Source organism: Electrona antarctica (genome assembly GCF_951216825.1).
Source record: "Electrona antarctica genome assembly, chromosome: 15".
Lineage (NCBI taxonomy): Eukaryota > Metazoa > Chordata > Actinopteri > Myctophiformes > Myctophidae > Electrona > Electrona antarctica.
Window position 1 is genome coordinate 32,697,815 of NC_136796.1, and position 26,281 is coordinate 32,724,095.

The 26,281-nt window shown below is 43.1% G+C and overlaps 1 protein-coding gene across 2 annotated transcripts in view; it reads left to right on the forward strand.

Annotated features, from left to right (window-relative positions):
- LOC306938146 (tRNA dimethylallyltransferase-like) overlaps positions 1–25,991 on the forward strand; it is a 50,097-nt gene extending 24,106 nt beyond the window's left edge. The window contains exons 4-11 of one of the 2 annotated variants that reach the window (XM_079522164.1): positions 377–537; positions 1,720–1,862; positions 2,407–2,518; positions 5,962–6,074; positions 6,263–6,340; positions 22,330–22,439; positions 24,016–24,133; positions 24,523–25,991. In XM_079522164.1, the coding sequence (XP_079378290.1) occupies positions 377–537; positions 1,720–1,862; positions 2,407–2,518; positions 5,962–6,074; positions 6,263–6,340; positions 22,330–22,439; positions 24,016–24,133; positions 24,523–24,755 (1,068 nt within the window). In that variant the 3' untranslated portion in view covers positions 24,756–25,991. The remainder of the gene's footprint in view (positions 1–376; positions 538–1,719; positions 1,863–2,406; positions 2,519–5,961; positions 6,075–6,262; positions 6,341–22,329; positions 22,440–24,015; positions 24,134–24,522) is intronic. The other variant, XM_079522165.1, reaches the window with a different exon arrangement.
- Positions 25,992–26,281: the final 290 nt, after the last annotated feature.

Here is a 26,281-nt window from a genome sequence, read left to right on the forward strand (position 1 = left end):
AGTTTAATGTCGTTTAACGTAATTGAATGCAATCAGATAGGACTTTTCTGTTTGGATGTATGGGCTGTCAAGGCCAGAAAGTAGTTTTTTGCCACTCGGTAGGCTTTCCCGCATAACTTCCGGGTATGATGATGTCACGCGCATACCCTCTATAGGGGTCTATAGTGATGCAATCATGCTAGTGATGATTCTCTGTGACAAATCGTAATATGCAGACATTTCACGTCACGTTTTAGTATCGCCGACCCCTCGGCTCACTTGGTAATTTCTAAAGAGCACCAGGTACCCTTGCCAAATGGAAAATTGCAGCAAAGTCAAGTTGCTGTACTAAGAACGGCTCCATATGGTTTAATCGCATTAAATGCCCATCTCACAGCTGGGGAATGATGAGTCAAAGAGAGGACGGGTAAGCGGATCTCCTGACAGGAAGGTGGAGCTTGAAAAACTGGGTGGAGTTGAGCTGCACCAGAGACTGACGCAGGTGGATCCTGCAATGGCCGCCATGTTGCACCCCAATGATACACGCAAGATTGCCAGGTCGGTCTACCTCTCTCTCTCTCTCTCTCTCTCTCTCTCTCTCTCTCTCTCTCTACCACATGAATTCCGTGCATTTTCTGTTTGTACCTGTACCTCTTTTTTTTCATAATATATTATAAGTGTATATTTGTACGTCTTTAAATGTTCTGATGAATTGAAAATGGACGACCCTGATGTAAGCAAGTCTTAGTACTTTTTCTGGTTTTACCCTTGTAGCAGTTTTTGTATTGACCTGTTCCTTCGTTGAACTGTACCCATTCTACAAACTGTGATTCCCATTCTACAAACTAATTCCAATCGATCAATCATACTGTGCATGTTAATTATATTTCACTGTTCGTCCTAGAGGTTTTTCTTGGTTTGCGTGAGGTGCTGAAGGTTTATGCTGGAGTCAAAGAGAGACAGGGGAATCTTGGACAGTCAAATTATACAGTTCTCATCTCTCTCTTCTGACTTCTGAGCCCAGCCAGGCATGACTAAAGAGCTGCATGTAGTCGAATGTAATCTCATTGATTCAGACGTTGGCTCAGTATATATGAATGCAGATCACAGAGGCTGAGAGACGATTTGCCACAGGCAAATGGATGGCACACAACAAAGCTTTGATGTAGCATTTCTTCTTGAGTTTATCTCGGTGCATTTAATCCCCATCTTGAGGTCTTTGCACACTGAGTCGGATGCCTTTTTTTCATTGGTCAGTCAGTTTTTAATCGGCAAAAAAAAACGGACAAATGCAGAAAGCGAACTAGGTTTCACTGGAAAGAAATTAGGTTTCGTTGCAGCAGTTGCAGATCTCCATGAGGTCATAGGAAAGTGAGTGTTTGTTGGAGCCGTTTTTTTTTTTTTTTTTTGTATATATTTCATAATATATTTTCAAAGTGGTACAAAATGGAACTCTGGTACAATGCACCATAATCCGACAACATTATTAAACAACTAGTCCCAGAAATCTAATAAAAGTAAAAGCACACCTTAGGAATCCCAGCAAAGGTATTGATTATTGCGACCCTAGGTCGCAGATTACTATGAAAACCTGCAAAACCCGTCCGCCGCTCTGTCACACCTCCTTATTATATATATATATATAGAAGTTCTCATAATTGTCTGCAACACTCTTGAACTGCCTTTTTGCATCTGAAAGGGTGATTTCTGAACCGTATCTTGCATGACTGACGTTGGCAGGAGCCTGCAGGTGCATGAGGAAACGGGCATGCCGCACAGCTATTGGCTGGAGCAGCAGAAGGCCCAAGAGGGAGGCGGAGGGCTGGGGGGCCCACTGAGGTACCCAGACCCCTGCATCTTCTGGCTGCATGCCAGCATGGACGGTAAGAGGGGGAACATCTTATCTGTTGGCAGGCATCTCCACTTCTCAAAGAAAATGTAAATGTCAGGCCATTAACCCATACAATTCCATTCAAAAATGGAAGATCTACAAGCTCATAGCGCCATGAGCATGTAGATCTGCTATTTTTGGAAAAAAAAACATTAAGTTGTGCAAATCTTTGAATATATATTTTTTTTACATTTTTAACACAAATCTTTGCTTCAGCATCTCATATTTCGAGATGGGCTTCCAGGGCCAAATACATTATAATTTTGGAGGTCCTTGGCATGAAAACGTTTGAGAACCACTGATATATAGCAACATAAGTTTTTCAGAAAACTGGATTTAGAAGACATTTATTTTGTAGAAGTCTTAATGGGTTAATAAATAGCCCAATAACTGTCCCTTGTCTGTGTCTTTTTTTCCGTTCTCTCCATCACTGCATCTCTCTTGCTCTCTCTCTCCCTCCCTGGCCTTTAGCTCTGGACCAGAGGTTGGATGCATCTCACTGCATCTCTCTTGCTCTCTCTCCCTCTGGCCTTTAGCTCTGGACCAGAGGTTGGATGCCCGTGTGGATGACATGCTGTCTACAGGACTGATAGAGGAGCTCGGAGACTTTCACCGGTGCTTCAACAAACAGAAAGTCCAGGATCACAGGTAGCAATTAAACACACCTGGGGGTGCAAACCCTGCCCGAACCAATATATCTTGACTTGACTTTTGACCTTTGCGACTCAACAGTTAATCAGCACAGGGTGACAGGCACCATCAACTGTCTGGAAACTCGCCTGCGACTTGTGTGGAGATGAGGTCATATGGATAGCTACCAGACTCTGGGACCACATCATGTCCCATGCTCTCTAACAATACATCAGACTTGTATAGCGCTTTTCTCAGTACCCAAAGTCGCTTGACAAATCAAAATAAACAACTTTATTAGAAGAGAAAAAGTTAAAAGGCAAAACATTTAGAAAAAGAACCCCCAAAACATTAAGCTAAGACTAAAAGGCAGAAATGGAGTTAGGCGGGGGAAAGCGAGTCTGAAAAGGTGGGTCCAGACTAGAGGGAGGGGGCTGCGAGGGAGAAAGTCCCGTCACCCCAGGTGGTTTTGGGACATCCAAGAGGTTGGCATCACCAGACCTGGGGGAGCGGGAGGGGCCGTGGTTCTAGTGGAGGAGGTCAGAGAGGGAGCCTGCGTATCCGTGGGGATCAGTGTTCTGAAATCCTTCCGGGTTCTACTGGTCTCGGGATCGGGTTCTGGTGAGGAGGAGGAGGCGGGCAGCAGAGTTTTGCACATTATTCTCACTTCCCGAAAAGTAACAGTTTTGGACATAAGAGGCTTCCACCCGACGGTGACAATATCCAGGGTGATGTGAGTTCAGCCGAGCAGTTCTATATCCAGCTAGTTGTTTGCGCAGCATGTTCAGACAGGACACACACACACACACACACACACACACACACACATGCGCACTGCTCTTTCAAAAGAGGCTCACAGATTAAACCAGAGGCAGCCCGTACGCAGTTTCTGACTGGGGTGTGGCTGCAGGAAATTGATGCACTGGTGGCACGAGGCCAAGCATGTTGCCCCTCCGCCCAATCACTCTCCAGTCCACCCCCCCCCACACACACACACTCACACACAGCACGATCAGACCATCCCACCCATCAATTGCCACTCCTTCACCCCCCCTCTCTCCATCTCTGCAACTACTCCACTCCCTCTCAGCCTCGCAAACAATCTGATCACCCAAGCACTTTTATGTCCTCTCTCTCTCTCTCTCTCTCTCTCTCTCTCTCTCTCTCTCTCTCTCTCTCTCTCTCTCTCTCTCTCTCTCTCTCTCTCTCTCTCTCTCTCCCTCTCTCTCCCTGTGAGGTTGGCCAGACATGAAGGTCAAATCTCTCCCTCTCCTCACTCACGCGCTCTGTGTTTTCCTCCCTTGACTCTGCATTTCCTGTGTGCTCCGGCCCTATTCTCAGATTTCTGTCTCTCCATCTGTCCATTTGGTCATCTTCATATTTCTGCTCTTTCCTCTCTGCACTTCTCTAATGTTTTTTTTGTGTGTGTGTGCTATGCATTTAACCCATGTGAGGCCTAATATACGGTGAAACGGTCCTTAATTAACCTTTAGCTGTTGAAAAAGAGCAGATCTACAAGCTCATAACGTGGCTCTATGAGCTTGTAGATCTACCTTAGCAAATCTTTGAATATGTATTCTTTCACGCTTTTAACAAAACATTCGGCGGCCGAATCCATATCATTGTTGGGGGTCGTTGACATGAAAACGTTTGAGCATCACTGATATAGAAACATACAGTTGGGTGCCACCGATATTGTCCCTTATCATTTGACCCATTTAGGCCTGACCTCAAAATTTAAAAAAAATCTTCTAAATCCTCCAGTTTTCTGAAATAAATATTTTCACGATTTTTCAAAAATAGCAGACCTACAAGCTCGTAGCGCGCCACTCGGTGGCGCGCTACGAGCTTGTAGATCTGCTATTTTTCAATGGCTAAATTATAACATAATGTTTAAAACACCAAAAGGGGTTCCCGCCCAAAATGGGTTAACTGTCCTTTTGCGCAGATCACGCAAACCTCAGCAAAAAGAAAAGGACAATATCGATGGCCTCCAACTGTAGAAACATAGGTTTTTCAGAAAACTGTCAGGATTTAGAAGACATTTGTGGAACCTGGTTTCGTGTTAAAGTATACCCTGTCTGGGTGAATGTTCCAGTAATGACTTGCTTATTACACGGCTACTTATGAGTCGATAATTTGACAAAACATTGATTTAAAAATGAGTATCTTCGCTTACAAGTTTCCGCTTCCATAGCGAGAGGCGGAGCAGTGGTCTGCGGCTTTCGCCTTTATTGTATATTTTTTTATAGAGGGACAGACAGTAGGCTGACAGGAAATGGGGGAGAGAGATGGGGGAGTGACATGCAGTAAAGGCCGTCGGGATCGGATCCGAGTCTGGCGGCACACTGCCAGACTCGGACTACCGGCCATGGTGCCTGGACCACTGAGCCACGGCCCAGGCCAATACTAATTAATTTCTTATAGAGTTTACAACATTTGTTCTAAAGTAGCCATTTTTTTTCTTTCTCCCAATTAAGCGTTATGTACACGTTTCTGTGTTGCCACTGCTATTGTACCCTAATTGCAATATGGCAATACATTAATATGCAAGGTTGTTGCCTTGCATGGTTTCCTCCGCCATCGGTTCGCAAAATCTAAGTAAAGCGCTTTGGATAAAAGCACTACATAAATGCTGTCATTCTGTCACGTTTTACAAAATCCTTTTGTTAAACATATCAATCAAAATATGGTATCGTAACACTTTGCTGCAGTTGATCAGTCAAGTTGCTTCAACCGTAATTTACGTACATCCAATTTATTGTAAACCAGTGGTTTAAAACGTATTTGCTGCCCCATCGCTCTTCTCTCTCCCTGGTGTCTGGTTGTCTGAGCATGTACAGTTACAGTACAGTGTATGTCTGAACATGAGGCTTCTGCCTGCTGCTCTCCCCAGCCCAACGTCACCGCAGCCTGGACATAGAGTCCTGGCCATGTAGTGGAGATCATTGCTTGTCACCATGTCCCCGGAGGCTATTCCATGTGCAGTCAGCCACAGGGTTGGGAGAGTGAGGATGAGGATGACATGCAGAATTCTGCATCTCATCCTGGTCTGACAATTCTACACATTTAGTGGCTTCAAAGCCACTAAATGTGTAGAATTGTCAGACCGGGTGGGAAGAATTGTTGCTTTTATAGATATTTCTTTTCAGCAATGGATTAAATATCTAGTGCTGCAACTATCGAGTTATTCCGTTGATTACATTTTAGATTAATCGAATAGTTGATTATGCTCTTAAGCATTATGTTTATACTTAAAAGTGAAATTGGAAAATCTACAAGCTCGCCTTGCAGGTCAGCTGTTTTTGCTATGCTTTGAAAATCTTTCAATATCTTTGAGAATGTCCGCCTATTAAATGATTATTTAATTTTTTAAACAATTTTTTTAAACTTAACGATTTTCTCCTCTCCTCCTTTTCTCCTCTTCTCTCCTCCTGATCTCCTCCTCCTCCTCTTCTCAGTCAGGACTATCAGCATGGGATCTTCCAGTCAATAGGTTTTAAGGAGTTCCATGAGTACCTGACCGCTCCAGAGAGCATTACCCAGCAGGAGAAGGACCTACTCAAACACAGAGGTCAGACAATAGCTCACATACTAATCACAGCCATGGAGATTCATTGATCCCTGGACTGGTTGATGGATCAACTGGGGGGGTTGGGAGGGGGGAGGGAAATCAATTTATGGATTTTTGTTGTTTTGTTATTGTTTTTGTTGTTGTTGTTGTTGTCTTCTCGATCCATATCTGTTTCTCATTCTCCGCAGGTATTGAAGCGTTGAAGGTGGCTACGAGACGCTATGCCCGAAAACAGAACAAATGGGTCCGCAACCGTTTCCTCAAACGTGAGTTCCCCGCCAGTATATCGATGTGTGACACTGGCACGCAACTAAGTAGAACTCGAGAAAATGGCAAAAAAAAGGTGAAATGCCATTTAATAATATGCCGATGTCCTCACTCACAAGTATCGTAATACCACCATGGGTGTGTATGTCTTTACAGAGCCTTTCTAACCACCATTCACATAACATGATGGGATTTACACACTCTATTAACCCATTTAGGTCTGACGTTGAAATTTAAAAAATGTCTTCTTTTTCACGATTTTCACGATTTTTCATGAGCTTGTAGATCTGCTATTTTTCAATACCTAAAAGTATAACATAAATGCTTAAAACACCAAAAGGGGTTCCCGTACAGAACCCATCATGATGGGATTTACACACTCTATTAAACACACTGCAGCCGCTGCGTAGTTGTATCTGCTACTGTAGATAATCAAGTTGTATGCACTGTGCAGTGATGTGGTTCGTCGGGGCTGCGGCAGCCAGCCGTGTCCCCTACATATATCAATGCCATCAATATGGGAAGTGGCATTCCACCAGAGGTTAAAAAATCAATGATATGAAGCGATTTCGTTTTTCTTGTGTAAATAACCACGAATGAAGTGATAACCATTAGGGGTGCTACAGTTAATCAAACCAATAAATTCATCCTGATGACCAAAAAACAAATACTGATGATGGCCAATTTACAATCTCGATGTGCACGGCGAAACGACACGTTGTGAACTTGTAGATCGGCTGTAGTCGCTATGTTTGCGCAACACTTTTAACATCGAGCTTAAGTGTTTAATAACTCTGCCTCACCATTCTCGATTATTCATTCACCGGTAATCAAAAAAGTAATCAATAGAATAATCACTAAAAAGATAATTGATAGTAGTTATCCCTAGTAATAACCACATTAAATACAGCTGAACTGACCTCAGTTTTGGTGCATGTGTGGACCCTTTGGTTTCTAAATGTATTTGAATATGCACCATTTAGTTGCACTTTATGAGGATTTTTATTTTATGTGCCCCACATCTAAACACGTCCAATTTAGTTGGGTTGCAAATGTTTCAGTTAAGTGGTGCAGTTTTCCATTGTGCTGCAGGGTCACACAATACAGTATGTAAAAACAATCAACATGTGAATGCTCAAAGTATTCTACTATATTCGTATGTGTAGGAACAACCAGCCATGCATTAGCAGTCTATGGGACCAACAAGAATAAAGTTAAATTGCAGATATGGCTGTACAATATATTGCAAGTACTGTTAATCCTAGTCATTTGGATTCTTTCTTTTTAAGCACAGTATGTTGTTCCATTTGCTGTAAGTACAGGGGGAAGGTACATCATTCATTCAGAGAGGTACTATATAAATAAAGATGACTTGCAAAGCTAAATATTACAATAAAGTTGTGGTCACATAATGTAGTACATATACAGTACCTGCAATAGTCAAATATATTTTGTATTTTATTGTGTAACTACATGTTTCTACATGTGTGAGCCACATTGGCTGAAGTTAACCGTGGTGTCCTTGCTCTCTGTCTGCACAGAAATGCTGTATTCAGCTGATGTCAGTCATCAATAGCTAGCTATTGATTGCCGTTTTGTCTGATGGCAAAACCACGCCCCCCTGGGTCATAACAAACAATTTCCATTCAAAAAGATGTAAGAAGAACCCTGTTTCAAACATTTTAAAAGGGTCACAATAATTTATCATATTTAGGCATCTTTGACCCAGTATGTGATTTGTTGACAGGCTTGTATTTTTGGCCTCTTTGGATAAAGTAGTACTTTTCTAGCGTTTAGTATTGATCAGTTTCAATACATGGTAACCAGTCCTTATTAGGGAGGGACCAAGCCCGAAGGGGCGAAGGCCCTTAATGGTTTTGTACCGTTATTTCTTCTTACAATTTACAATTTAGGCATTTAGCAGAGCGATTTACATTAAGCAATAACAAAAAAGCATGGCATACAACCCATACATAAAAAGTAGTTATCATGAAACATGGGTAAGCTAAGAGCGTAACAGTGGAGTATCTATATAATTAAACTATGCATACTATACTATATTATACTATACATATGTACTAAGTGCTATGACTACATAAAATGCAATTCTAGTGCTGTCTACGTAACATGATATAAGTCTGTATAAAAGTATCTAAGTCTACATGACTTAGATAGCATAGACTACATGAGTGAGGCTACAGTTCTGACTGCAATGGGAAGTGCATTCCATAGTTTTGGAGCCAGAAGGGAGAAGAGTTTGGGACGTGTGGAGCGTTGTCCCGGTGTTTTTAGTGAAGGTACTTCCAGCTTCCCTGCGTTGGCTGATCTGAGTGCGCGGGAGGGTTTGTAGGATTCGATCATACTTGTGAGATATGGGGGAGCCATGCCTTTGGTTGCTTTGAATGCCAGAATCAGAGTTTTGTATTCTGTGCGAGCAGCGACCGGGAGCCAATGGAGGGAGCGGAGAAGGGGGGAGACGTGTGAGAATTATTGCTGGTTGAAGACCAATCGAGCTGCGGCATTTTGGATCAGTTGGAGAGGCTTAACACATTTTGTGCCCAAAACGTCTGTGGACGTCTTGGGTATTACCGCACGTGCATAGCCCAAGACGTCTGTGGACGTCTTTTTTTATTTTATTTATTTTATTTTATTAAAAAAAATCAGAAAAATAAAAACACTTTTTTTTTTTAACACGTGGTGCCAAAGTTTGTGTTTTCGCCATTGAGAATGCATTTGGCGTTTAAATTAAATAACTCAGAAACTATAAAACATTTCAAAGTAAAAAGTTCCAGCATGTGTCTCCACAGTCAGCTGAATTATAAAAAATGTGAATGGATTTTCTAGGTGAAAGTGATTTTGGGCAGTTTTGCGTGGGCTCTCAATGTGTTAAGTGCACATGCCGGTAGGCCAGTAAGGAGGGAGTTACAATAGTCAAGTTTTGACAAAACTGTTGTCTGGATTAGGACCCAAGACTCCTGGGTGAGGAATGGTCTAATTTGTGTAAACCTACAGGATCGAGTGACAGTTGTGATGTGTGTTTTGAACAAGAGCTGACTGTCCAGGACAACACCATGGTTCCTGGCAGTCGGGACAGATGTTACCAGGGCGTTGTCTATGGGCAGGACTTAGCTGGGAAGAAGAGAAGCTCAGTCTTCTTCTTCCACCACTTTTGGCAGTTTTGGCAGTTCTGTGGTGTCGCTTTCCACGAAATTCGGAAATATGGTAGAGGGTCATGGGAAACGGTCAAGAACTGAAGCTCAGTCATTCGTCACAGGACCTCTGACCTTTTTAGATCTCCCAATTATATGATTGTATGAATTATATGATCCACTCTCTCCACTCATGGGATTTTCGTAGCCTGGTTAACCACTCCCCCTTGAAATCGCATTTCCATTAATTTGTGCGGAAGAGTCTGGACCATGCAAATGCATGGGTGGCTGCGGGAGTACAGCGTTGACAGACAACCCCTCCAGCCAATCGGCGTAACAAAAAAGTGATGTGACATATTGCTTTTATGGCATGACCCCATGCTTGCAGCTATATTATTAAATTATAATTGCATCCTAACATTATCATACCTGCCATTCACTGCAAAATGATCACTGCTACAGTTTGCAATGACCTACGTCAAACAGGCAAAGTGGTTGCTACAGCATCATTGTAGGCAGAATGAATATTTCTTCACTGTTTATAATGTCCAATCCTAGAATGTAGCTGTGTTTTGATTAAGTGTAGACGAAATAATCTGAACGCACTCTGGAGCTGTTTATTGAATCTACACGGTAACATTCCAAAATATTTTTTTTCTCACCCAGACCAAGTGATGTTGCAGTTTTTAACTGTCAAAACCTGTAGTTGGTAGAACATGCCCAGGCAAACACTTTGCCCTATAACCCATGCACTTCACCTTTAACTATTTGAACCCATGCAACATCCTTATGCTGGGGTCACACTAACTAAACAGCCTAAACATGTTTTTAGGATATGCCCAGGCAAACACCTTACGCTGTAACCCCATTCATGTAAACCTTTACCACTAGCATCCCTATTCTGGTGTCCAGAATAGGCATTTTAGGCCGTTTGCCTAAAATGAACCAGCATTTGTCCATTCACCGATTTTCCCCCACTTCCCCACCGTTTCTCAAAATTCCCCTGGGACTCCCTGTCTTAGCAAGTGTGTACAGGACCTAATATAAGAATTTGCACATCCCTCCCAAACGGTGCCTCAGTCAGCAGCCTCTCTGCCCCACTGGCAGTGTGTCCTGTAGTAACCCAGCAGCCTTCTAATCCTGTTAGGCCCAGGTGGCTTAGGACAAGCCAGGCTCTAAACCTCAATAGCTCTCTGTCTGACAGCCTGCCTTGGCCGCCTGGCCGCCTACCTACCGGCCGCACACCATATGCTCCCCTGTTGTCACCTGGCTATGTAATACTGGTGGACACACACAGGTGCATGCGCAGCCTGTGGGCGTCTGTACTGTGCATGTGTCTAAGGGCCGATTCATACTGCTATTTTACCGCTGTTTCGGCGCTGTAGTGCCGAAATGATTTCGGCTCGTCAGAAATTTTCAGTTGCACCGAAGAGCCGACTTTAGGACGGTACCCGCCCCCCCGAACCTCAAATGACGTCACATTGTAGGCTCTACAGAGCCGAACCGACTTTTATTCGGCTCTAAAATAGGAGTATGAATCGGCCCTAAGGATGCTATGGATTATTTTCTTATTCTCGATCGATTGCTATTTCGATGAATAGAATAATTGAGAAGCGCAGTTTTTTATTATTAAATAAATACAAAATAATTATATTTTTGTCTGAGTAACTACTTAATGCTATTTTATATTTGATTATACAACAGTGTTGTGTGGAAGTAGCCAATCTACAAGCTCACGTCACTTTGCATTTCACTGCGTTGTGAGCTGGTTAATCAATTGTTAATCAATTATTTGTTTTTATAATTGAGTCCCATTAATCATTCTTGGAACATTGACATCAGCTGAGCAAATTGTGATTGCAAGTGAGCTGTTTGGCAGCACCAGGGGTCAGCGAGGCTAATGAAAGGGACAACAAGCGAATGAAACGCTTCCACTCTTAACTACAGAAAGTCTTGACTTTTTCAACAACTCAGTTGGCATAGACATGCTGCCAAAAACTTAGTCACAAATCCTTTATAAATTAGTTAGTCATTGCAGTTTTCCAGCCATCCAAATTTCACTGAGTTTTAGTCACATTTTGGTCATCTGAAATGTTTTAGTCGACTAAATGTCATACGATTTTCGTCGACTAAGTCGACAGTTTATTTTGTTGACTAAAATTTATTTTGTCGACAAAAATTTATTTTGGCGTATTGATTGGGTTGTTATTGCTGATTTTACACTTGGTTGCATGCTGAACATAGCGTGACGGGTTGTGAGATTGTAGAGCTGCTATTTTCAGCATGCAACCAAGTTAGTTCTACTGGATCTCTTCTCCACCAGTCCCTCCCTAACATTTTAGTCTAGTTTTTATTTGTTGTCGAAATTGTCAATATCTTTAGTCCTGGTTTTAGTCATCATAGCTTAGTTTTCATGCAGTTTACGTCAGTGAAAACAGGTAGTCGATTTTTCGTTATCGTTTTAGTAGACGAAATCAACATTGATCCGTTCGTCCCTCCGTCTGGCATCCAGCCATCTAGCCTTCCTCCATTCCTTCCTTCCCTCCCTGAATGCCTAATCCTCAATCCACACCACTTTAATCACTTAAGCCTTGTATGCTTTGTTGTGCAACGAATAGCAAAAATAGCCGATTGTCAAACTGCTATTTTAGCCAATTATATATTAAAATTATTTTAAATGTATTTGCTGAAAATGGGGACGCAAGGTTGAAAGTGGTGAAATCAGTATTCCATGTTTGTACCAGGATCTTAAGACAGTTTGATATGTGTTTATATGAACATGGAGTGCTCTCTCTCAAAGCTTTAAGCCAGTGATTTGATGTGATTTGCTCCACCACGTACTATTTTTATAAAAATCCAGATATGCTTTAAACAATTTCAGGGAATACTTTAATGTATAAGCCATTGAATGCACTTTACTCTCCACCAAAAGAATCAGCCTGGACGACCGTCACATTATACGCTACGCTTTTGAGAGATCGCTGCATGACAATAATGTGCAGCTGTGTATTGTATTTATGCCATCTCATGTGTTTCACCCGAAGGCATCAAAGCGTCAGCCCAGAAAAGATCTCATCCAGGGTTGTCCCAGGCAAACACCTTGCCCACAGTCACCCCCTTCATGGCATCTTAACCACCTGAACCCTAGCGTCCCTATTCTGAGGGTGGAACATGTTAAAGAGCCGATCTACAAGCTCACAAAGTGTAAAAGTGTAGAGTGAATGCGGGTTAGCAGTGGTTTTCAACCAGTGGGCCGGGGACCACAAGTGGTCCTTGAGGGGGTTCCAGGTGGTCTCCGGCTAAATGATGGCCAGTTGGTAACCAAATGGACCCTTGTATACCTTTAACTCTTAAAGATAAACATCTGCGTTACTTAATGTACAAGAAGTCTACTGCACCATTAGAGAATGTAGAAGAATTGTCATTTTGATCGTTTCCCCGTTATCTCCTACCTACAGAATGGAATTGTGGACGAAATCTTATCCAACGACACCAAAACATTCTACGTTTTGGGGCTGAGAGGCTAAATGTCATCAAATGGTGGTCCGTGGCTCAAATGATGAATAAATAATGGGCCTTGATATGAAAAAGGTTGAAAACCACTGCTATAGATCACCTGGGAATCAACCGAGTATAGGGTTTAAGAGTTTAAATCTAAATGTTTAATTACCATCATATCCCCCCTCACATCTTTTCCCTTCACCCCCTCTCCTGTTCTAACTGACACACACACACACACACACACACACACACACACACACACACACACACACACACACACACACACACACACACACACACACACACAGAGGCCCCCAATGCCCGGTAGGTCTCAGCTGAGCAGGCTAATCTTTTGAAGTATTACAGAGCTGCTGGGAATTTGCCCTGACCACACAAACTCCAGTTAGCAGGAGGTCACTGAGGGCTGGAGGAGTATGCGTGCTTACACACACACACACACACACACACACACACACACACACACACACACACACACACACACACCTGTAACCAGGATACCCAGGTATAGTTTAGCTGAAGCATGGTGAGTATTAAGTAACATCAGTGTGTCTTTTTAGTCCCAAACGTGAGTGAGGGATGAGGGCATGGAGAAAGAGAGAGAGGAGGAGAGAGATGGCTGGATGGATAGTTGGTGAAGGAAATTTGATACAGCTGTGGCGACAGGTGCTGGGCGAGTTTGCGCTCTCTTGTCTGTTATGAAGTGAGAACCCCACCACACACACACACACACACACACACACACACACACACACCCCTCTGACACACAAGCACACTTATACACTTGCACAGCTGAAGCATGTGCTGCCAGCCAGTAGCCCCCCCCCCCCCCCCCCCCCCAGAGATGAAAGCCAAGACTTGGTCTTCACCACCACAAAAACTCTCTTTATCACCTCTGCTAAGGTCTTTACACACCAAGGGCATGTCATCAGAAAATTGGTTAATGCCTTTATTCACCATGATAAATTGACCTCATTTAGAATAAAACTTGGGTCACTTCATCGCCACGTTATATTCAGGTTCTGTTATAGTCCTCGTTGTTCAAGGACAAACTGATGAGACGGCTGGAGACCTAAGGAAACGTTGTATATTGGAGTAAGAGGGACTCGGAGAAAGGAACAGTTATAGATGGTGCTAATGGCGGAGGGGTGATTGAGGAAATAATGGATAATAAAGTGAGCTACACAAACGCAACAAAGGAAGGAAGACAGAAACAGACGTAAATGTTGTGATCATGGAGAATCTGGGTGAGGCAGCTGGCCAGTAGACTGGAGGCAGCGTGAGGACACAGTGTCTAGTTTTATTTTTTTATAACGGAACGAACACACGCGTACTCACTCTACAAACATACGAGGCAGTGCCAGGTTGTGGGCAGAGGGCATAATGACTCTAGGCTGTTTGTTGCAACAGGTGGTACCGTTTCAATGCAGACAGACACAGACACACACACACACACACACACACACACACACACACACACACACACACACACACACAGCAGCTGCCGTGCGACAAGGCTTGCTCCTTCTTGTTGGCAAAGTGATCTTCCCTTTGCGCCTGAAAGGGAGCGCATGCAGTCTGTGGTGTGTGTGTGTGTGTGTGTGTGTGTGTGATCCATGGGGCAGGGCACCCTTTGTCCTTCCACTTCTCCTTATCATCCCTCTTTCTCTACAGAGTGGATTAGCAGAGTAAGATTTCACCAAACAAGAAGGGGAGAGCGAGGGTGGGGGAGGTCCGTCCAGCATCTGGCAACCCCACCGCATCCCACCTTTTGTATTTACCTCTGTGCCCCGCTGTGTCCAACGGAGCCCGTGGTGATGGAAAGGTAGCGAAAACAGAGAGAGAGCGGCAGGCGACATAAAAGAAAACGGAGAGAGAGGGGCAGGCGACATAAAAGGGAAGAAGAAAATGTTTCAAGAGAAAAGGCAAGACACTGTCGAGCAGCTGCCGTCGAGGTCAAGTATTTACCCAAAGACCTGAAGACCTGTAAGAGGAGAGCAGAGACAAGTTCAACCCTGGAAAAGGCATAGCGAACGCCAGGTGCCGCTTATAAATACCACATGCTTGCCGTTCTACCATGAACACAAAAGGTTTAACACAACTAAAATACTAAAACCCCACCCCACCCCACCCCACACACACACACACAGAGGCAACCGCGCCAGTGGAACCAGAGGCTTCGGTTAACGTTCACTGCACACACTCTGCCTCTGATTAAATTAGCCTGCTCCGACTCTGTGTAAGCAGTTAAATTGTACGTTTTAACTCTGAGAGTGTACACACTAGAGACCTGCGGATGGCGGATTTAGCCGCGGTTGCTGCGGGTAACAGCAGTTTAGGTTGGATTTGGTCATTCAAATATATTATAAATTAATATTGGATAAACTGCGGGTGGAATAATGCGGGAAATAAATTAATGGCATCTATTCTATAGGCTTATTATAGCTTTTAAAACTCTCAAAATCTCGGCGTGGGTGCGTTAGTAGTATTTTAATGTCATTTTCCATGATCTGGCACAAATTAGCCTGCCCGGGGTCCTCCTCCCAAAACAGGCAACTAGGCTACAAGCAGCTATTTTTTGTATTTGTATTTATTTATTCAGCACAGTATAAAACAAGAAATGATGACATTCGTCATATTATTACCAGCAGCTTTTATATTTGCGGCGGTGGTGGTCCACAGTAAAAAAGATATAGCAGATCTACAAGCTCCCAACATGTGAAGATATGAATAGGATGCAGTGTGAGCTTGTAGATATAGGCTATTTTAACTATTTTATGTATTTTTTTTTTTTTTTTTTTTTTACATAAAGTTGTTCATTTATCTATTTGAAATTTCTTTAGAGGATCAGCCTCTTGAGATGCATCATCTCTTTTTCAAGGGGGTCCTAATAACATGACAACAGTGGATTCTGATAGAGACAAAGAGGATAAGCCAAGCTCTCCACAGGTGCAATATAGGGGAGTTCATCGTTGTTCAATAAATTACTTTTCTGTTTCACGAATGGGCTTTTGATTATTATATATTTTGTAAAGGAATGGTTTTGGTCATACAAGGTTTTCACCTGACAGCAATATATCTGACTGTATCAGTATCAGTCAGTTTGACCAGATTGCATTTAAATTGGCTACTATGAGTATGAGGTTTCCACTTGACAGAACGCAGTTGGTTTGATTGACACCCGCACACATTGACATGTCCATCTTTCCTAAAACGAGAGTCTAAAATGTTGTAGAGTTATGGGTCCATTTGCAGGCTTGGCAGGTCTAAAGAAGTCCCGCGGTAGCCTGCGTGGGGGTCCGCGGGTAGAGGCTCTGGGCTGTGGAGGTCCCCGAGGAGTTCAGCGCGGGGTGGAGGGGGTCCGCGGTAGTATGCGTGGGAGTCCGCGAGTACAGTCACTGAGACTCAAATGTGTTACTGTCTGTTACCCATTAAATCAGCGAGTCTGCTGCCACGTTTTAGCGGCGCTCCGCTGTTATTTGCCCCCTCAATGTCGTAACTGTTGTATTAAGTTGGCTCTGGGACAGGTTGAAGCCAGTGCGATCATGGCTAATGGCTGGGAAGGTGACTCACAGTGCGTCGCATTGGAAATGGCCAATGCGAACTGTGTAATAGTAATACTTGTAACTAAGAGATTCGCTGAGTGAGCTATATTTTATATACAGAGATTTAGAAGGAATAAGCAAAAGCGTGATGCGGAAATTCCTCCTCCGAGTCCACACTCCGTCCGCTGTGAGTCTACTTTGTGGAGTGGGCGGTGGCTTCCAGGCGTGCGTGTGTGTGTGTGTGTGTGTGTGTGTGTGTGTGTGTGCGTGTGTGTGCGTGCGTGCGTGCGCGTGTGAGCCAATGGAGAGGGGCTGCAATGTTGCCAGGTCTGCGAATTATAAGCGAGTTGGAGTGCGTGTAAGTAACCAGGCAAGCAACTGTGAGGGCCAAATCAAGTGTGGCTGGAAATATGCGGACTTGGCAACCCACTCTTCAGCAACTAATATGCGGACTTGGCAACCCACTCTTCAGCAACTAGCAGTGTGAACTAGCGGTGTCAGTCTACCGGTCGCATGTTTCCCATCGAAACATTAACCAGCAGCTTTTCAAGCTGCTGGTAAAAACAACACAGTGAACATATAAATATAAGAAGGGTAAAGTGCTAGGCTGAGGCAAAAAAGCCCAAGGGGCTTATACGAGGCCTCTACCTATGTAAATCAAAATGAAACATTGTACAAGAGATATAGAATATCCAGAAGACATAATTGCAGTATATAAAACAAGAACAAAACAACAAAACACAAAAAACAACGAACATGATTAGAATGATAGGTTATCTACATGATTAGAGAAAAGAAGAGATGATACAAAGAAGTATAATTAAGTAATCTGGTCAATTAAGTGGGTCCTAAACTTATGTTTGAAATTATTTAATGAAGTAGAATTTGATGAGATTGCTGTATAGGTGTTCCATAGCTGGGCCCCCCTGTATCTGATGGAGAACTGAGACAGACCAGTACGGAACTTTGGGAGATGTAAATGATTTGCCTGTCTCGTATTGAAGTGGTGCACATCACTGTTGAACTGGAAAAAGTCTTTACATGGCAATGACAATTAAACTGGCTGGAACAATACTTTGAAAATAAAGTTGCGGGTTAGGTATGTATTTAAATTAAAGATTGGTAAAATATTGAGTTGTTTGAAAAGAGGGGCAGAATGAGCAGACCAATCACTGTATGTGGCAATCCTGCAGAATCTTTTTTACAACATGTGGAGTTTGTGAAGATGAGTATAAGTAGCTCCCCAAATGATATTGCAATATATAAGATATGGATAAATTAAGCTATAATAAAGAGTTGGGAGACAGTTTTGATTAACCAGACTACGGAATTTGCCAATAATGCCAATAGATTTTGATATTTTCTTACAGACATGGCTAATGTGGTTTGTCCAGCTTAGTCTTTCATGGATAATTACACCAAGGAAGGTTGTTGATGTAACCTGAGAAATTGGATCATCTCCTATAGACAGACAGGTGTTAGAATTACAATACTTTTTATTTTTTTATGTAAATATAATAAAATTCGATTTTTTTATGTTCAGTGATAATTTGTTTAATTTAAACCATTTTGAAATATTTTCAAGATCGTGATTAGCCTTTGCCATTAGAGCTGAGAAATCAGTATGTGAAATAAATAAATTAGTATCATCTGCAAAAAGTACAGGAAACAAGGACAAACAAATCAAACAAAGCCAAATCATTAAAGGGGCATTCCACTAATTTTCAACATTTTACTATGTCATTAATATAGCTTAGTGCTGTTGTGTGGAAATAATAAAAAAGTCCCCCCCATTCTGTGTTTCCTAGAACTGGAGGTCTGGAAAAAAACATTAATGGTGAAACACATCTTGATGATGTCATCAAGATGTGTTTCACCATGTTAATGGTTTTTTTTCATAATTACACTTCTAGGAAAAACAGAATGGGGGGGACTTTTTTATTATTTCCACACAACAGCTCTAAGCTATATTAATGACATAGTAAAATGTTGAAAATTAGTGGAATTCTCCTTTAATATAAATCAGAAATAAGAGTGGTCCTAGTATAGACCCCTGGGGGACCCACATTTTAAGGAGGCACTCTCTGATGATTTACCGTTGATGCTAACAAATTGTTGACGGTTATGAATATAATTAAAAAATCACACCCGTGTGAACTGAGTGGTGTAAGGTCTTATATAGCCTGATCAGCTCTGATCTGACGTAATGTCTGACGTAATGAAATTACACCCGGGTGAACTGGGTGACCGTAGCAACCATGCTCTTTTTGGTACAGACAGACAGACAGACAGACAGACACGTAAACTAACAAAGCCAGTCGTAGGAGTGGTTTACACCACTCAAAAAACATGTATGAGTGATTCCAGCAAATCCATAGTGTAGTAACTTTTGAAGAAGAATATCATAATTAACAGTATCAAATGCTTTAGATAAGTTGAGAAAAAATCCCAAAGCGTATTCATTATTATTGAATGCAGTGTGAATTTTATCAACCAATTGAAGAATAGCCATTTCTGTAGAATGAATTTTCCTAAATCCATATTGGTGTTGTATGTTATGGTCCTGCAGATGTTCAATCATTCTGTTAAAGACTAATTTAAAGCTAGGCTAACTAATAGTGAGAGTCTGAAAGTAACTTAAAACTAAGTAAGAAAGAAGGGAGGAATATAACTGGGAGTGACTTAACCGTGCCTTGGGTGGTCCGCGATCCTCTCGCGATAGGATTGCTTTTCGATTCGTTATTCCGGTTAAGGCCCGGGGTAATTTTTGCCCCTTTAATAAGGCACCTCACTTTACAATACCCTTGGCACATGAATGGACAGAGAATGAAACAATCGTGGCAGTCAATGTGTTAAGGCTACATAGACGTACAGGATGGAAGACAATGGGTTTGGCTCATTAGCAGACTAAATGGGGGGGTGCTCGAGCCATTAGGAGGTCAGCGGAGTTAATAACTTGCAATTGATGGCTTCTGTGTTTATTCTTTTCCATTGTCACCGTGTCGTGTTCGGCTTCTTTTAATGAACAACAGCTGGTCCTGACACACTGAATAATAGGGTCGTGTGGAAGTAAGTGGCCCCGGTGTAACGTTTCACAGCAGTAATGTAAATTCAGGCCGGAAGAGCTCGCGTGTGGTGCTTCATCGTACGAGAGGTCACATTGAAACGGGGTTTATATCGTGGCACGCGGACAAACGACGCTGAATTAAGATGGACCGTCTTGGAATTGGAACCTACCCGGTTCAATAGAGGGCATGCACATGACGTCATCATCATACTCGGAAGTTATGCGGGAACGCCTATTGAGTGGCAAAAAACTACTTTCTGGCCTTGACATTTACACACAGGATTGTATTTAACAATGTTAAACGACATTAAACTCACTTTGCCACTCTATTTGACATTCACTTTATGCATGCGCATACCCTCTATCCCCGGCTCCTCTTGGCTTTGTGTCAAGTCTTCTTTAGCAAGACACTGAACTCTAACAGTTAAGCAGGTTGATGCCATACACCAGTGGTTTTCAACCAGTTCTCTGGGGACTACCAGTGGTCCTTGAGGGGTTCCAGGTGGTCCCCAACTAAATGGACAGTTGTTATGAAAGATGGGTCCATTTGATTTCATTTACACTCAAGAGTTACATTATTGTTAAATATCTGCATTTCTTTACAAGAAGTCTACACAATTTGAGAATGTAGAAGAATTGTTATTTTTATCGTTTGCCTGTTATCTCTCCTAATGGTTACGAACATCAATACAGCATGGAATTGTGTACAAAATCCTATCCCAACGACAACATAATATTTAAGTTTTGTGTCTGTCTGAGAGACTAAATGTCATCAAATGATGGTCCGTGGCTCAAATTCCAAATAATGGACCTTGATATGAAAAAGGTTGAAAACCACTGCCTTACACGGTTGCCTTCACTGTTGGTGTGTGAATATGTGTATGTGAGTGGGTGAATGTGATGCATAATATTGTAAAGCGTGAAATTGCTTTGGATAAAGGCACTACACAATTTACACGCACGCACGCACGCACGCACGCACGCACGCACGCACGCACGCACGCACGCACGCTTTCCACACACAGGCTAATTTCTCTAAGTGGCATTATCCGCTGGAGCTGTACAGTCAAATCAGTCATATAGTCACATGCTTTATTTTCCTCCCATAATCGAGTTTGGACAGTTTTAGAGGGGTTAGTTTCACTCCATAGTCCATGGGGATGTGTGCTCCTTAATGACACATGCTGCTTGTGTGCGTAAAGGATTAGGCCATAATTGAGTTGACTGACTGAGCCTTACAGGTTAATAGGATTAATGTGTGGCTGTGTGTGTATATCTATCTCGATCTCTCCTCTTTTAAATACATTGCCGCAGGTGTGATTTTTCTATTAATTTGTGTGGTGTTCTTGCTAAATCACTCTCTCCCGCTGTGCCACAATGTACACACACACGACACACCCATTGTTCTTTTGCAGGGGCACTTAAGTGTCGAACATGCAGTCAGATCTACTGCAGCTAGGCCTCGCCTAATCGCAATTATTTGAGATAGTCGCTATTATTTTTGCATAATCATCAATCGTCGTCCATACATATTCAACACGTGTTGTGAGCTTCCTATCCTTGCTTGTAGCTATGTTTTACATTGATGATTAAATATAATATAATGATACAAAATTATTAAATCTGTCTGATTTCTTAGTTTGTATATTTGAGTTATTTGTCATTATCTGCCCTTTGTGACGTAACGCTCCGTAACGAGTAGGGGCGACCGCGCCTTTGCTGCTGCTGCTGCTCCTAAGCTTTTAAATCACTTCTTAAAACACACTTTTGGCCCGGACGATTGTTTTAAATGTGCTTTATAAATAAAGTTTGATTTGAATGCTAAAAACACAATTCAATCCGTCAACTTAAATATATAATCGTGACAGCCCCTACCGACGGCTATAATTGATAGGCAGTGTGAGACAGATAGTCAGACATTTGACAGACGGATAGACGAGGCAGGCAGGGACCTCTGCTGCTGTTTAGTGCTGAGGCTTGGTTTGGCGGACTGCTGACTGTAGTGAAAGAGTAACGTGGGGGAGGGAGAGAGAATGTGTGTGAGAGAGGGTGGAAGAGAGCAGAATGAGAGAGAGAGAGAGAGAGAGTGAAAGCTGATGGAAAGAGAGGGAGGGAGTGAGTGAGAGAGAGGGAAAGCATGCAAAAGGAAAGACAGACGGAGAGAGAGTGGGAGGAAGGAGGAGAGGGGAGAAGGAGACATTATCGAGCGAGTGTGAGTCAGCAGGTCGACACAGCCCCGGGGTGCGGCTTCTCTCTCCGACGCAGAGCCACCCCTCTCTCTCTCTCTCTTGGTCTCTCACCCTAGCTCTCTTTCTCTCTCTCTCAGTACAGTCATTCACACCAGGAGTCCATTCCGCCTCACCATCCCAATTGACATTCCGTACTGTCACTGCAGAGTATTCATATCAGAAGACTTTGCTTTCCACCGAAGTGTGTGTGTGTGACGCCATTAAGTATAAGCCCCTTAGATTACAATGCATTCAAGTCTGACTCACACTAAAGCCGCATGGCCTCTCACCCCTCTGTGTGTGTGTGTGTGTGTGTGTGTGTGTGTGTGTGTGTGTGTGTGTGTGTGTGTGTGTGTGTGTGTGTGTGTGTGTGTGTGTGTGTGTGTGTGTGTGTGTGTGTGTGTGTGTGTGTGTGTGTGTGTGTGTGTGTGTGTGTGTGTGTGTGTGTGTGTGTGTGTGTGTGTGTGTGTGTGTGTGTGGGTCCAGGAGACAACGTTCCTGCGGTGTACGGTCTGGATGTGACGGATGTGTCGCGGTGGGAGGAGACGGCGCTGGCCCCCGCACTGCAGATACTGGACTGTCTGAGAAAGGTGGGGCGGCTGACCGACCGACCTCAAGCAGCCACTGGGCTTAAAGCATTAAAACCAGGAACGCATCTGTGTCACCTTAGCTTTGAAAAATAGCAGATCTACAAGCTCGTAGCGCGGCACCCAGTGCCGCGCTACGAGCTTGTAGATCTGCTAGTTTTGAAAAATCTTGAAATGTATATTCATTCTGCAAACGTTTTTTAACTCATGTCTTTGCTTCTGGGAGGTCAATGGAACAACATATTTTCAGATGAGGGTCACTGCCAATTACGTATAATTTGGGGGTCCTTGACATGAAATGGATTGAGCACCACTAATGTACCCTACGACATACTGGCAGGGACACATTTTGTTATGGGTCCCTTTTATTCGTTTTGGTTTCCCACATTTCATTATTTCAAAAGATATTCAAAAAAGCATCCCCCCCCCAAAGAAAATCAAGACATTTCAGGAAAACACATTGATTTATTTCTGTCATTTCATGAAGAAATCAACGAAATTGTAAGAAATTCCATAAGTTAGAAAATGTTAGAATTTTTTTCAAGAACCAGTGAAAATAGCAGAACTGCAATCTTGCAACGCGGCGTAAAGCGGCGCATTGTGTGCTTGCAGATCTGCTATTTTCACTAGTTTGCGTCCCAGGAAAATGGTCTAATTTCACTTTTGGGCCATGAGATAAAAATGTTTGGGAACCACTGCTCTCTTCCTCCTGTTGTTACGAAAGGAGAAGCGTCGTTCCTCCTCTTCCATTGCATTCCTCTCGTCCCTCTGGCTTTTGTTCCTCTTTTGCTTGCTTCCTTCTTTCTTTACTTCCTTTTTTCCCCCCTCATTTTTGTTTTCTTTCAACCTTCCGATGTTTTGTTCCTTCCTTTCTTTTATATATTAGTTTGGCTCCCTTCCTCTTGTGTCTTCACCTCCTGCGACCACTTTGGCTTTTCTGTTTGAGTTAAGCAGAGATCAATAATGTTCCAGTAATCAGATTGACTTTGGGTTGCTTGGTAAAAGTCTCCAGAAACTTTCAATATTTCACTTTGGTGCAACTTCAACATAATAGTGCACGTAGGTGCCCACAGTACAAACGTTTCTTTTTGTCGCATCGATATTGTGTAGATGGTATATTGTGGATGTGTCTGATGCACACACACACACACACACACACACACACACACACACACACACACGTGTACACACTCACTCACTCACATCATGAACTCCATGTGTCTCATGCACCCAACGGTGCAACTGCATGTCATCATACACGCCTCATACGGACCCGTTAAGACCTGAGGCCCATTCTACAACTACCTTCTAAGTCGGTAGTTCTTCTCAATTTCACGATTTTTCCCAAAATGTTGAAAAATGGCAGATGTACAAGCTCGCAGCACGGCACAAAAGTGACTCGCTGTGAATAGCCAACGCTAAAATCAATGATGACTTTCCCGGTTTTAATCATGCGCTAAAGAACCACAATGGAAACGAGTTGTAAGCTTCTTTTCTTTTTTTTCCCATCCTGTTGATTATGGTGGGTCAGATGTTAGAGTTATAAATACATCAATCAATCTATCCATCAATCAATCAGGGGGAGCTGCCAGCTGTTGAGCCGGTCAGAGCGGAGGGGGCACAGCAGAGCAACAAGCGAAGCCGCCACACCTGTGAGCTCTGTGACAAGGTCATCATCGGTGACACGGAGTGGACAGGTGAGAGTGCGTTCACATATTAACGGGTTCTGCAGAAGGGAAACGGCTCGGAACATAACGTAGTGTAACTTTGAGCACACCCCGAGACTCAGTCTCTCAGCATGTCTTCTGGAACTACGTCGCTCACCGGACATAGCTGCTCACGTGTTGTGAGCTTATAGATCCATTATTTAGAGTATTTGAACTGATCAAACTAGCAATAGAATTCATGTTTTTTGAAGCATCTGCCATAGACATGAATGGTCTCAGAAAAGTGATAAAAGCAAAGGTTTAAATCCTCAAACCTGTGATTGCTTCAACTGACTGCAACAACAAAGAATGATAATACCTAAACATTACTTTTCAGTCATGAGGTTTTATTTAGCTTTATTCCATGTGTTTCCACGCAGCCCACCTAAAGTCCAAGAAGCACCACTACCACGTGAAGAAGAGAAGGAGGTCCGACGCAGCCTCTGACCACTCCCAGGGTACCACATCCCCACACAGCACCACCGTAGAGAGCCACACTCAGACCACTTCCACGCATCTAGCCCCAGACGCCTGTGAGGCCTCCAGGGAGACCTCGCAAAACACGGGGCCCACAAAGAGGGACACACCGGTGGCACTTTGTGAGACACTGTAGAGATGTGCGACTATACCCATGCTCAATAATGAGTGGGATTTTCCTATAAGCAAGCGTCACTTGCTGTTCACTTGGGTGAAGTTCGCTCAACGGAAGCTCTTCCCGGCGCACACCGCCTGTCGGCCTTCCTCTTGACTCGGCCTTCCATTTCACAATGTGCACAGACCGATGGCAGATCGGAAGCTTTGCTTTTTTTCTCCCCCATTTTTAATCAATTGAGACCTGGAACGCATCCATGTCACGTTAGCGTTTAACCACATTAACCATTAACCCATTTTGGGCGGGAACCCCTTTTGGTGTTTTAAACATTATGTTATAATTTAGCTATTGAAAAATAGCAGATCTACAAGCTCATAGCGCGCCACCGAGTGGCGCGCTATGAACTTGTAGGTCTGCTATTTTTGAAAAATCGTTAAAATGTGCCTCAAATCTTTCCGAAAATTGTCATGATTTAGAAAACTTTTTTTTTTAAATTTCGACGTCAGGCCTGAATGGGTTAAACGTGGTTGGCCCCAGTGGGGACTGGATGCCCCAGTGGGGACTGGATGCCCAAACCGTTATAAACGTGGTTGGCCCCAGTGGGGACTGGATGCCCAAACCGTTAGAATAAGATTCACGATCCTTGCGGAAGCAATGTCTTATATTTGCTCATCATCCTGTGTACTGTACTTACAACCAAGAGTGTTGTAATGCTCATTCTGAGAATCAAGGCCCAACTCTTTTCTGTTTTTTTTTTTAAAAATATGCTGTTTGTGTTGAGCTAGACTTGTCAAACTGGGCCAAGTTAAGTTACAAATGACATTTGACAACCGCATCATGCATAAACCGTCCCGAATGTATATTGTTTTCCATACTTCCGTACAGGTTTTTGTTCATCTGTCATCACGGTCTTTTGGATTGGAGCTAATAACTTGGAACACTTTTTTATGCATTATGGACAGTCAGACACACAAACATAAATTGGACGGAAGATTTTGGAAGGATTATGAGGTGCCATAAGTCTCGAACGCACAATGTGAACTTCACCAAACCGTGAGATCAAAGGCGGTATTCTCCTGAACATGCCTTAAATAAGACAATCGGCTTTTGGTTTGCTGCCAATCTTTTGAGCACCTTCTTGCTGGTTACATCTGTGACCTCTTCTCTACCGATGCGTTTATGAAGCGTGGGTGTGTGCTTGCTTCTTGCCGCCAGCACCGCCCACACACACATGAGTTCCATAATAAAAATGATGTATTTTTAATATCTATAGTTTTAAAATTGACTTGGCCCTTGGTTGGTGTTTAGTGTGTGTGTGTGCGTGCGTGCGTGCGTGCGTGCGTGCGTGCGTGCGTGCGTGCGTGCGTGCCTAGATCATGACACTGCTCTGATAAGGGGGACAAACTGCCAGGTCTGTCTGAAGCATGATCTCACCACACGGACTGCAAGTCTCTGTTTATCCAGTTGCACATGTCTGTCTTTCCCCTTTTCAGCCACGGTTTGTCTGTTTTGCCTCTCGGTCCTGCCCTGCTCTAAAGTCTGTAAAA